Source organism: Salmo salar, chromosome 06 (assembly GCF_965601325.2).
Source record: "Salmo salar chromosome 06, fSalSal1, whole genome shotgun sequence".
NCBI lineage: Eukaryota > Metazoa > Chordata > Actinopteri > Salmoniformes > Salmonidae > Salmo > Salmo salar.
The window spans coordinates 50,893,643-50,907,062 of record NC_138296.1 but is presented as its reverse complement, the minus strand read 5'-3'; the positions used below and the strand labels follow the sequence as shown (position 1 = coordinate 50,907,062).

General features: G+C 43.1%; 1 protein-coding gene across 4 annotated transcripts in view; it reads right to left on the bottom strand.

The window, feature by feature from the left end:
• Positions 1 to 5,742: 5,742 nt before the first annotated feature.
• The window catches only part of LOC106607426 (GEM-interacting protein), a 43,370-nt gene continuing 35,692 nt past the window's right edge, over positions 5,743 to 13,420 (bottom strand). For 3 of the 4 annotated variants that reach the window (XM_082976714.1, XM_082976716.1, XM_082976717.1), the window contains 4 exons: positions 12,033 to 12,235; positions 10,030 to 10,357; positions 8,282 to 8,384; positions 5,743 to 7,889 (listed from right to left, as the gene is read on the bottom strand). In XM_082976714.1, the coding sequence (XP_082832840.1) occupies positions 7,186 to 7,889; positions 8,282 to 8,384; positions 10,030 to 10,357; positions 12,033 to 12,235 (1,338 nt within the window). In that variant the 3' untranslated portion in view covers positions 5,743 to 7,185. The remainder of the gene's footprint in view (positions 7,890 to 8,281; positions 8,385 to 10,029; positions 10,358 to 12,032; positions 12,236 to 13,420) is intronic. The other variant, XM_082976718.1, reaches the window with a different exon arrangement.

The following is a 13,420-nucleotide window of genomic DNA, read 5'->3' as shown; positions in this document are numbered from 1 at the left end:
ATTGACAATAACTTTACTTTCAATAAAATTCAGTGTAGAAAAAAGAATCCATTGACCATCAATGCGTAGTTTATACATAATCTTATGAAAGAGTGCTGCTGCATTATAGGAACTATTACAGTGAATTACTTTTATGAGATTTTGCTATTTCAAAACGTATCCTATGCTTGGCTATACCCATATTCTCAACTGTTGAGATGACATCGAAATATTTTGATAGTTAGGCCTATTGAGGTTAAATTAAAAGGGTTTTGCCCTAGCACTACACAGGTCATTCAAATAATCAACTAATCTTCAAGCTTTGATCATTTGAATCAGCTGTGTAGTGTTAAGGCAAAAAACAAAACGTGCACCCCTTGGGGTCCCGAGGACCGAGTTTGGGAAACGCTGGACTAGGCCCAATACGTGGTATGCCCTACCTACATGTGTAAAGAGAAAGGGTTTGATGAATTATGTGGGAATGAGACAAAACATACACCTAACTAAACAGTTATAAACAAATATTTTCCTACTTGCTAGAAACAATAAGTGGTTTGTTTAACGTTTGGCCCCTTTTGTAAATTATTATTTTTTTAAAATCACTTTTCATGCAGTGAATTCTACTGCCATCGTGTGGCAAGAGAGGTGGAGGCGCGTTGCTTATAGCCATCCTATTGTTCTTACATGATAATAAAGTGAATCACACCAGGAATTCTATGGAATGCTTTTGTACAAAGTCCATACAGGAATTCATCTGACTGGAATTCATATCAAATGGATCCAAATGTGGAAATAGTTGTTAGAAGTTAATATGGAATATATTATAAAAGGGAAGCTCAATGTAAGTACATCTTTATATTTGTTTATTAATAGAAATATTACAGCATTCCAATGAGCTGCCTATAAAACATAGAAAAATCACACATGTATCAACAGTTTGTTTACAGTAGAAGCCTGGCATTCATGTTTTTAAGGCAATAACAAACAGTGCACGAAACACGTGTCAGAGCTGGAGGGGGATCAACTTTTTTTCAGAATTCATCAAGAGGATGAGGTTGTAGACAGAGATTTATTGTCCAGACTATCTAGCCTATGTATTTGTGTGTGCTATGCTGCATAGAGTACTCCCCCCCCCTAAAAACTAAAAACCTTGAGAGAGTAGTCTGTCTGCAGTCTGTAACTATGCCAGGGTTGGACTCCAGAAAGAGAGAGAGTGCTTCTTCATTATAGGGATGAATGTGTCCCAAATGGAACCCTATTCCGAATCCTTACATAGGGCGCTGGTCAACAGTAATGTACTATTGGGAAGAGTGCCATTTGGGGCAGAGACACATGGACTTCTCTTTAAAGGGGTTATTACAGTGATTCTCCTGCTATATTTAAGTTCTGGAGTCACTTCTTCACCAGAGCTGGCTGTTGGTTGCCGGCCCAATCCTGGCTTGTTAGAGATACAGTGTGTATTCATATGTGCACACCATAGCAAATCGTTTCACAATGAAAACAAGTTTCGGTATCACTTTATAATAATGTAATAAAGCATTTATAATGGATCAGTAAATAGTTTATTCATCACTTATTCATCATTACTCATTCATAAAATGTTTAATATAAACTCAGCAAAAAAAGAAACGCCCCTTTTTCAGTACCTTGTCTTTCAAAGGTAATTCGAAAAAATCCAAATAACTTCACAGATCTTCATTGTGAAGGGTTTAAACTGTTTCCCATGCTTGTTCAATGAAGCATAAACAATTAATGAACATGCACCTGTGGAACGGTCGTTAAGACACTAACAGCTTACAGACGGTAGGCAATTAAGGTCAGTTATGAAAACTTAGGACACTAAAGAGACCTTTCTACGGACTGAAAAACACCAAAAGAATAAAGACAGCACTACAGGGAGACAGGATGGACAGCTGATCGTCTTCGCGGTGCCAGACCACGTGTAACAACACCTGCACAGGATCGGTACAGCCGAACATCACACCTGCGGGACAGGTACAGGATGGCAACAACAACTGCCCGAGTTACACCAGGGACGCACAATCTCTCCATCAGTGCTCAGACTATCCGCAAAAGGCTGAGAGAGGCTGGACTCAGGGCTTGTAGGCCTGTTGTAAGGCAGGTCCTCACCAGACATCACCGGCAACAACGTCGCCTAAGTGCACAAACCCACCATCGCTGGACCAGACGGGACTGGCAAAAAGTGCTCTTCACTGACGAGTCGCGGTTTTGTCTCACCAGGGGTGATGGTCGGATTCGCATTTATCGTTGAAGGAATGAGCGTTACACCGAAGCCTGTACTCTGGATTGGGATTGATTTTGAGGTGGAGGGTCCGTTATGTTTTGGGGCGGTGTGTCACAGCATCATCGGACTGAGCTTGTTGTCATTGCAGGCAATCTCAATGCTGTGCGTTACAGGGAAGACATCCTCCTCCCTCATGTGGTACCCTTCCTGCAGGCTCATCCTGACATGACCCTCCAGCATGACAATGCCACCAGCCATACTGCTCCTTCTGTGCGTGATTTCCTGCAAGACAGGAATGTCAGTGTTCTGCCATGGCCAGCAAAGAGCCCGGATCTCAATCCCATTGAGCACGTCTGGGACCTGTTGGATCGAGGGAGAGGGCTAGGGCCATTCCCCCCAGAAATATCCGGGAACTTGCAGGTGAATCGGTGGAAGAGTGGGGTAACATCTCACAACAAGAACTGGCAAATCTGGTGCAGTCCATTAGGAGATTCACTGCAGTATTTAATGCAGCTGGTGGCCACACCAGCTACTGACTGTTGCTTTTGATTTTGACCCCCCCCCCCCCCCCCCCCTTTGTTCAGGGACACATTATTCAATTTCTGTTAGTCACATGTCTGTGGAACTTGTTCAGTTTATGTCTCAGTTGTTGAATCTTGTTACGTTCATACAAATATTTACACATGTTAAGTTTGCTGAAAATAAACGCAGTTGACAGTGAGAGGACGTTTCTTTTTTTGCTGAGTTTAGGTCTGTATAAACTATTTTCTAATAATTTGTTAAGTATTTTTGCAAGATCTAAAGTGTGGGCTATTTATACTTTATAAATGCTTTGAGTGACCAGTGTTTCTCATAAAAAGATGGACATGTCATTCATTGGTAGACATTCTAGAAGTACCTCCTACGCCTGAAGGTTTCAAAATACCCCCTAGAACATACCAATGGTTAAACAATAAGCACACAATACAGACGATGTTTAAATATATTGAACATTTTATTCCAAAACAGTCACACTGTTGTAATAGTGTGATGTGTAACTTCAGACTCACTCTATGCTGAGTAAAATAAAATAAAAATGTCTGAAAATGCTAACATTAGCGTTTCTTGGCAGTGACATTTCTACCAAAACCAAAGTGTGGATTGCAGTCACTCCTTAGAGCAGTCTATAGACTGCATGCGAGGTAGGGAAACAAATATCTGAATTCATAACTTCTCTGAATTATCCCATTATGTTTAAAGAGTTACTACCTTTAAAGGCCCAGTAAAAGTGCCGCCAAACAAAGCCGTGTGAAAATAGTCTGTGGTTAAAAGACTGAAGCACTGGAAGCATTTTAAAGTTATACATGTAACATTTATATCTGCACATCATACATGGAACATGTCTACCTCAATCACATAGGCCTATCGGTAGTAATGGAGGAATAGAGAGAACAACCGAGGTTGACAACATTAGCAAAACATTCACATTACAATAGAGGGCTGCATTCCCGTGGGAGACAGGGTGGAGTGAGCTGCTTCACATAAGCCTAAAAGAACATTGCGGGACTGCAGTTGGGTTCGGGACCAGTTCTTGCAGTAGCGGGTGGGAGTCGGAGAGAAAGCCAGCAGCGAAAAACTGCGGGTGAGGGCGGGAGCGGGTGCAGGCAGGAGCGGGATGAATAAATCAGTCTGGTGCAGACCTCTACATTACAACTCTTCCTCGTGTCCTTGCAACAGTTGTTTTACATTAGTTTTCGTGAATAAAATGTTTGATATATTTCCTTAAAGGCCCAGCGCAGTCAAACACTAGATTTTCCTGTGTTTTATACATATTTCCACAACATGTTGGAATAATACAGTGAAATTGTGGAAATTATGCCCTTTTAGTGTAAGACCTTCTACTTAAATTTCTTTTGCCTGTTTTGGTGGGATGAAGTTTTGGCCTGCCTGGCGGTAAATTAGTGTCACGTCCTGACCATAGTAAGATGTGATTTTCTATGGTAGAGTAGGTCAGGGCGTGACAGGGGGTGTTTTGTGTTTTTCTATGTTTTCTATTTCTATGTTTAAGTTCTAGTTATTCTATTTCTATGTTGTTGTTTTTTGGGTTGATCTCCAATTGGAGGCAGCTGGTCCTCGTTGACTCTAATTGGAGATCATATTTAAGTAAAGGGTTTTTCTTCCTGGGTTTTGTGGGTGATTATATTTTGAGTAGTGTTTGTTCTCTCTGTGTCACGGTTTGTTGTTTTGTCAATTTAGTTATTTATGTATTGCAAAGTTTCACGTATTTAATAAAATGTGGACCTACAACCACGCTGCACTTTGGTCCGATCCTTTCGACAGCCGTGACAATTAGCTAATAGACCATTAAGAAAGAGTTCCAAACCTCTCTGTCAATAACAGCTACTGTAGTTTTTTTGTTTTCCCCTCCCACCCAGACCACTCCCAGACAGTCCTAGCAAAATTCTTTATTGAGAAATTTCTCATTGCTAAGAAGCTATTTTTTATTTCTTTTTGACCATTTAAGTTTACCCAGAAATGATTTGATATTGAGATAAAAACGTCTGCATTGGACCTTTAAACATCCTGTGTTGTGTGCTTGTTCTTTTACCATTGATACTGTATATTCTGGGCTATTTTCAGACCTTAAGGAGCATCAGGTACAGCTGGACTGTCCATCTTTTTGTGAAAAATTACACTGGTCACTCAGAACATTTATAAAGTACCTATAAAGTGTAAATAGCACACACTTTAGATGAGGCCACGCAAAATGATTATTAAATGTTTTAAATTACCTATATTAAACATCTTATGAATGGACTAATGATTAATAAATGATGAATAAACTATTTACTAATCCATTACAAATTCTTTATTACGTGGAGTTATTATAAAGTGCTACCAGAGTTTCTATTGGACATATTCAGGTAGGTCCCTCCCCGCTTGGTTCAGTTTGGTTTCTGTTGAAGACAGTGTGCATGACTAGAATTTTCACGGAAGTCCTTCTGTTGATTATCATTACAGTACATGTTGCTGCAAATTATACATACAGTATAGGCCTTAATTATGTAAAGTCAAGATTTGGCCCTGTATATAGACAGTGCGTATGGACAGTGTGCGAGTAGGCCCTTTGATGAGCGTTTCATTTATGTGTATGTGCATCACTGTGATGAGTCACAGTACCAGTCAAAAGTTTGGACACACCTACTCATTTAAGGGTTTTTCTTCATTTTTTACTATTTTCTACATTGTAGAATAATAGTGAAGTCATCAAAGCTATGAAATGAGATATATGGAATCATGTAGTAACCAAAAAAGTGTTAAACAAATCTAAATATATTTTATATCTGAGAATTTTCAAAGTAGCCACCCTTTGCCTTGATGACAGCTTTGCACACTCTTGGTATTCTCTCAACCAGCTTCATGAGGAATGCTTTTCCAACAGTCGAAGGAGTTCCCACATATGCTGAGCACTTGTTGTCTGCTTTTCCTTCACTCTATGGTCCAACTCAACCCAACCCCCCCCCCCCCCCCCCCCCCCCCCCGCCCACTGCAGAATGCTGTGGTAGCCATGCTGCTTAAGTTTTTTATTTTTTTTAAGTGTGTCTTGAATTCCGCGACCGGGAGACCCATGGGACGGCGCACAATTGGCCCAGCGTCGTCCGGCTTAGGGGAGGGTTTGGCCAGCAGGGATGTCCTTGTCGCTACTGCACGATGGGACTCCTGTGGCGGGCACGCTGACACGGTCGCCAGGTGCACAGTGTTTCCTCCGACACATTGGTGCGGCTAGCTTCCGGGTTAAGTGGGCATTGTGTCAAGAAGCAGTGCGGCTTAGTTGAGTTGTGTTTCGGAGGACGCATGGCTCTCGACCGTCACCTCTGCCGAGTCCGTACGGGAGTTGCAGCGATGAGACAAGACTGTAACTACCAATTGGATTCCACAAAATTAGGGAGAAAACGGGGTAAAAAAAAGTGTGCCTTGATTTTTAAAGAATTCACTGACAGTGTCACCAGCAAAGCACCATCACACCTCCTCCTCCATGCTTCATGGTGGGAACCACACATGCAGAGATCCTCCGATCACCTACTCTGCTTCTTACAAAGACACGGCGGTTGGAACAAAAATATCTCAAATTTGGACTCATCAGACCAAAGGACAGGTTTCCACTGGTCTAATGTCCATTTCTCGTGTTTCTTGGCCCAAGCAAGTCTCTTCTTATTATTGGTGTCCTTTAGTGGTTTCTTTGCAGCAATTCGACCATGATTCACGCAGTCTCCTCTGAACAGTTGATGTTGAGATGTGTCTGTTACTTTGAACTCTGTGAAGCATTTATTTGGGCTGCAAACGGAGGTGCAGTTAACTCTAATGAATTTATCCTCTGCAGCAGAGGAAACTCTGGGTCGGAAACATGTGTCGGTCCACATGGTTTATGTGACTGCACTTGAAGAAACGTTTAAAATTCTTGAAATTTTCCAGGTTGACTGACCTTCATGTCTTAAAGTAATGATGGACTGTTGTTTCTTTTTGCTTATTTGAGCTGTTTTTGCCATAATATAGAGACTTTGTCTTTTACCAAATAGGGCTATCTTCTGTATACCACCACTTCCTTGTCACAACACGATTGGCTCAAACAAATTAAGAAAGAAATAAATTCCACAAATTCACTTTTAACAAGGCACACCTGTTAATTGAAATGCATTCCAGGTCACTACCTCATGAAGCTGGTTGAGAGAATGCCAAGCGTGTGCAAAGCTGTCATCAAGGCAAAGGGTGGCTACTTTGAAAAATATCAAATATATTTTGTTCAACACTTTTTTGGTTACTACATGGTTCCAAAAACATTTGAAGTTACATAGTACAATTCATCCCTTCTATGGGTTTAACCATAGAAATAGAATCCTGCCAGTCACAAAATGTTGATTTGAATGAGGAATGTCCATTCTCGAATGTGATTCCAATTCTATGGTTTAAAGTTTCATCCTTCCTCAGACAAAGTGTTGCTGCAGTCCTGAGTGGCTGCGTCTGAGCTTCAGTCCTGACAGGATCCTCTGGGCCGGGCCACTCAGACCCTCCTCTCCGCCCTGTCTCCGACGCTCACCCACCCAACCCTGACTGTTATTGGACTGGTTCATGTTCAACTGGGACAATGTGGCTAACCGACTTCTAAGCCACGCCTCCTGAGCACCGGTGCTCGGTGTCGGATTGGCTCCTGCCGCTACTGCTGTTGCAGCTATTGAGGGTTCTACTACCACTGTCCCCGCCCGCAGCCTGCCCTGTGGAACCTCATACGGACGTGTCTTCTCTCTTTCTGTCTGGTTCTCTGGTGAGCGGCCTCCAGCCTGGCTGAGCAGGTGGTAGGCGGTGGTCTCGGGGGGGAGCTCCAATCGAAGGCTTCTCCTTCTCTGGCTACCAGGGTCAGGAGAGGGGCTACGACTGCTGTCTTCGCTCCTCGACTGGTTTCTCCTCCTCTCCTCCTCCTCTTCATCCTCCTCTTCCCCGAGCTGCCCGGCCCTGGTAGTGCCCGCGGAGCGGCGGAGACCCGGGGTGGGCTGGCGCTGGTATTTGACAGGCTGCCTACTGAAGTGGCTCTGTGGCTGGGTCCCCACAGAGGGAGAGTCCCCTGGCTCTGGACCCCCCACCAGATCACCCAGAGCAGCAGCCTCTGCTGATGCCCCCCTCACAGCCACGACTGGGGAAGCAAAGGGGAGGAGAGAGGGGAGGAGAGGCGACAATAAGACAAACCAGAGAAACACAGATTAACCACTGTATTTCCCTTTTAGCTTGGCAAAGTAAATACTCTGTCTCTTTCTATCATAACGTGTTAGTTTAGCCTTGCTTTTGAGAGGCTGTTGAATTTTGTCAAAAGAAAGCAGAAAATGCCTACAGTCAAGTCAGCAGAGGGCGCTATAACATGACAAAAACAGTGAGCAGCGAGCAGACAAAATATCTGATGGTAGCAGAGAAAGGTTTGTAAAGAATTGACAGATCAGATAAGAAAAGCAAAGTCCTCTAGCCCACTTGTTTACCAACAATACCCATTAATCCAATCATTCCTCTGATACTAAAGTACATCCCGCCTACCTGCTCTCTCATTGGCTTCAGGGCTGAGCTGGTCCACTGCCTCATTGGACGATGACTTGTCAGATATATAACCCTCACTCAAGTCTCTCTTGATTGTGCGAGTCTGTTGAAATGACACAAACTCTAAGTTTTGGGGAATAGACACCAGATATTTGGGGTAGGAAGTGTTGGGAATGGAATGCTGTAGCGAGATACATACTATAGCTCTAGGTCTAGAAAGTGAACCCCAGTGGATTAAAGCGATATTGGCAGGTAAATTGTGGATGTTGAGTAGCCTATACATTAAACAGGGATTTTTATTCTTATTGGATAAAATCAAGTTGCCTGGTCACTTGTTCTCCTAGTTCTATTTTTCAGGCAAAAAAAAGATAAATTCCTTGTGTCCCTTAACAACTTCAAATTCACATGTAGAGGGTAGGGCACTAACCTTCTCTTCCACCCCCACACCTCCCAGTATTTACCAGTGGTCAGTGTTGTGTATTTAGTGGCCAAGAACACCAATGCTAGGGCTGTGTCTCAATAGCTTTAACTTGCTTCCTCTCCTCATGTCCTTTCCTACCCATGAAACCTACAGTTTCCACAGTATCCAGTCCTTTGGCCTATCAGTGGTAATGAAGGAGAGGAGAAAGGAAACAAAGTAATTGTACAATAGAGGAGGAAGAACAGGAAGAATTTGACAATCATTTGGCTATATTTCACAGAGGAAGCCATTGACCAGTTTTGAAACCCAGCCAGGGTAGATCTGGTCAGCAAAGGAAGGGTCAGATCAGAGTCCAGTCAGAGGTAGCATACATACACACACACCCCAATGTTGCACTGTGTTAAGCTTCACAAAAAAAGCATGTAATCCCTTCCGGGTTGGCAACAGCAGAGTCACAGCATGGAGAGCCAGGAGCATTAAAGGGGCAATCTGGGATTGGTACATCTGTTTTGGGACTTTTAATTAGAATAAATGATATAGCCATTGACTCTTGAAGAATATTAGTAATAAATGCCTTATTAGTTACATTTCTTCAGCCCCATCTCTCAGCTGTTTACCAAAAAAAGTGACTGGAGTGACCTCTTTCTTGTTGTTTGAATCCCAGATTACCTCTTTGAGACAACAACAGGTAACAGAAGCAAAAGGAAGGAAAGCAGCTCAAGGCAGCAGGCTGAGGCTGAACTCCATGAACCCTGGCTGTGAGGCAGACTTGGGTTCAAAAAATATTTGAAATCTGTCAAATACTTTGAGTAGTTGCTCTAGCCTTCCTGGAGTGCCAGATGGGCTGGGTGGGCAGATGGGCTGTGACTATTATATTGGTACTATTGGGTCAGGCAAGCTCAATGAAGCCTGGCGAAAGTATTTTAAATCATTTCTAATAGTATCTGAACCCAGGTCTGACTGTAGGGCATCATGAGCCGTCCTAATGTTACTTAGACTTAGAGGACCAATCACTGGCTGACAAACCTACAGCTGCCAGATGTGTGATCAAGAGGCCTCAGATTCAAAATATGTGTTTGATTGAGGTTAACATTGCCCTCCTATTCAAACCCTTGAAAAACATTGTAGAAAATCTGTATTTAAATGAACTTCAGTATAGGGGGTTTATGAAAAGTATTTGAAAAGTATATATTTGTCTATCAGCCCAGGGTTAACCCATCTGTTAACCAGACCTGGGTTCAAATGTTATGTTTGAATTCAAATACTTAAGCTGCACTTGATTGAGCTTGCCTGACACAATGGAATCCACCCTCAGTGTGTCCCTTACCTCTAGAGAGCGGGGGCGTTCTCTGGACGAGGCTCCTCCAGCGGGGGTGTCCTGAGAGCCAGGGTCAGCCCCAGCAACAGTCTTCTGGGCCCCTCCTGAACACGTCGCCCGGGGAGGGGTGTCAGGGAGGGGGGTGGCGGGAGGTGGAGCGTCGAAGATGTGTTGGTGGTGGGTGATGAGGAACTCCACTAGTAGGGCTTGGTAGGTGGTCTCCAGTAGGGCCACCATGGACACGTCTACAGACACCAGCGGGCGCAGCAAGGTTGGACCAAACACGATGCCCAGGTTACTGGGAGACATCTTGTTCTCCTCGTAGTTCTCTGATACTCTGTGGAGAGAGAGAATGTGAAATGAGTGAAGAAAAGAGAGGATAGAGTATGGTCAAAAAAATACCATCTGGAGGAGGGCCCAGCACCTCTCTTATGACCCATGTGACCGACCGTTCTGCTGCACGCCACAATAATCTGTTTTCCCAGTGAGCTGAAGCCGAGGAATAACTTTTGGGAGCTAACACAAGTCTATGAGCATGGTTCACTGAGCCATCTCCACAACAACCAGGTTTGCTAATTGTGTAGGTGACGCATCAAGCGCTGCATTGTGCAGTAGTATCTGTGTAGGTGACATCTGCTGCAGTGTGTAGGTGACACATCATGTGCTGCAGTGTGCAGTAGTATCTGTGTAGGTGACATCTGCTGCAGTGTGTAGGTGACGCATCATGTGCTGCAGTGTGTAGTAGTATCTGTGTAGGTGACGCATCATGTGCTGCAGTGTGTAGTGGTATCTGTGTAGGTGATGCATCATGTGCTGCAATGTCTAGGAGTATCTGTGTAGGTGATGCATCATGTGCTGCAGTGTGTAGTGGTATCTGTGTAGGTGACACATCATGTGCTGCAGTGTGTAGTAGTATCTGTGTAGGTGACGCATCACGTGCTGCAGTGTGTAGTAGTATCTGTGTAGGTGACGCATCATGTGCTGCAGTGTGTAGTAGTATCTGTGTAGGTGATGCATCATGTGCTGCAGTGTGTAGTAGTATCTGTGTAGGTGACGCATCATGTGCTGCAGTGTGTAGTGGTATCTGTGTAGGTGATGCATCATGTGCTGCAGTGTGTAGGAGTATCTGTGTAGGTGACGCATCATGTGCTGCAGTGTGTAGTGGTATCTGTGTAGGTGACGCATCATGTGCTGCAGTGTGTAGTAGTATCTGTGTAGGTGATGCATCATGTGCTGCAGTGTGTAGTAGTATCTGTGTAGGTAACATCTGCTGCAGTGTGTAGGTGACACATCATGTGCTGCAGTGTGCAGTAGTATCTGTGTAGGTGACACATCATGTGCTGCAGTGTGTAGTAGTATCTGTGTAGGTAATGCATCATGTGCTGCAGTGTGTAGTAGGATCTGTGTAGGTGACACATCATGTGCTGCAATGTGCAGTAGTATCTGTGTAGGTGACATCTGCTGCAGTGTGTAGGTGACACATCATGTGCTGCAGTGTGCAGTAGTATCTGTGTAGGTGACACATCATGATAAGAGTCTGCGTGTGTAGCATGAATGTACTGTGTGTGTGTGTGTGTGTGTGTGTGTGTGTGTGTGTGTGTGTGTGTGTGTGTGTGTGTGTGTGTGTGTATGTCTGTGTGGGCGTGCATGTGTGCTAAGGTGTGGATAATCAGATCAGGTGGTCAGTCCAGTTCAAGTGTTCAGCAGTCTGATGGCTTGTGGATAGAAACTGTCTCTGAGCCTGTTGGTATCAGACCTCATGCTCCGATACTGTCTGCCTATTGGTAAGGGAGTGAACAGCTCGTGGCTGGGGTGTGTGGGGTCCTTGATGATGCTGCAGGCATTCCTCAGGCACCATTTTGAGTAGATGTCCTGAATGGGTGGGAGCATGGTGCTGCACTGTGTAGTAGTGTAGTACCTGTGGAGGTGAGGCATCATATGCTGCACTGTGTAGTAGTGTAGTACCTGTGGAGGTGAGGCATCATATGCTGCACTGTGTAGTAGTGTAGTACCTGTGGAGGTGACGCATCATATGCTGCACTGTGTAGTAGCGGTATGGGGGCAGTCTCCCCAGCAGGTCTCTCAGGTTATATGTGAGGTCCTCCACTATCCCAGGAGTCTCTGCTGTTGCCTCCCTCTCACTGAGACGTTGGATCTCCTTGCCCACCCAGATGAAGTCATTGTACAGGTCAAAGGTCAACAACGGCTCTGGAAGCTGAGGATGAAGATGGTTTTATTTCTAATAAATAATAACAATAGATTGTTATTAACATATAATAATAATAATAATAAATACTTATTAGTGGTACAATAAGTATTTGGTACAATTGACTGACAATTGTACCACATGATGTTCACTAAGAGGGAAATCCTGAGTTAAGATATGTCCATATTACTCATAGGTTGGCATAATCATGAAGGGGAGCTTTGTGTGAGAGTTGAAATAACAGTGTATGTCCATTCGACTCTTAATTGTCTTTATTAACTGTGTCGTTGGCTCTACAGTATAATGTCTGGATTAACTATATTGTTGGCTCTACAGTATATAGTCTGTATTAACTATATTGTTGGCTCTACAGTATATTGTTTGTATTAACTATATTGTCTGTATTAACTTTATAATTGGCTCTACAGTATACTGTCTGTATTAACTATATTGTTGGCTCTACATTATACTGTCTGTATTAACTATATTGTTGGCTCTACAGTATATTGTCTGTATTAACTATATTGTTGGCTCTACAGTATATTGTCTGTATTAACTGTATCATTAGCTCTACAGTATACTGTCTGTATTAACTATATTGTTGGCTCTACAGTATACTGTCTGTATTAACTATATTGTTGGCTCTACAGTATACTGTCTGTATTAACTATATCGTTGGCTCTACAGTATACGGTCTGTATTAACTATATTGTTGGCTCTACAGTATATTGTCTGTATTAACTGTATCATTGGCTCTACAGTATACGGTCTGTATTAACTATATTGTTGGCTCTACAGTATACTGTCTTTATTAACTGTGTCGTTGGCTCTACAGTATACGGTCTGTATTAACTATATTTTTGGCTCTACAGTATACTGTCTGTATTAACTGTATCATTGGCTCTACAGTATATTGTCTGTATTAACTATATTGTTGGCTCTACAGTATACTGTCTGTATTAACTGTATCATTGGCTCTACAGTATACTGTCTGTATTAACTATATTGTTGGCTCTACAGTATACTATCTGTATTAACTGTATCATTGGCTCTACAGTATACTGTCTGTATTAACTGTATCATTGGCTCTACAGTATACTGTCTGTATTAACTCTATTGTTGGCTCTACAGTATACTGTCTGTATTAACTGTATTGTTGGCTCTACAGTATATTGTCTGTATTAACTATATTGT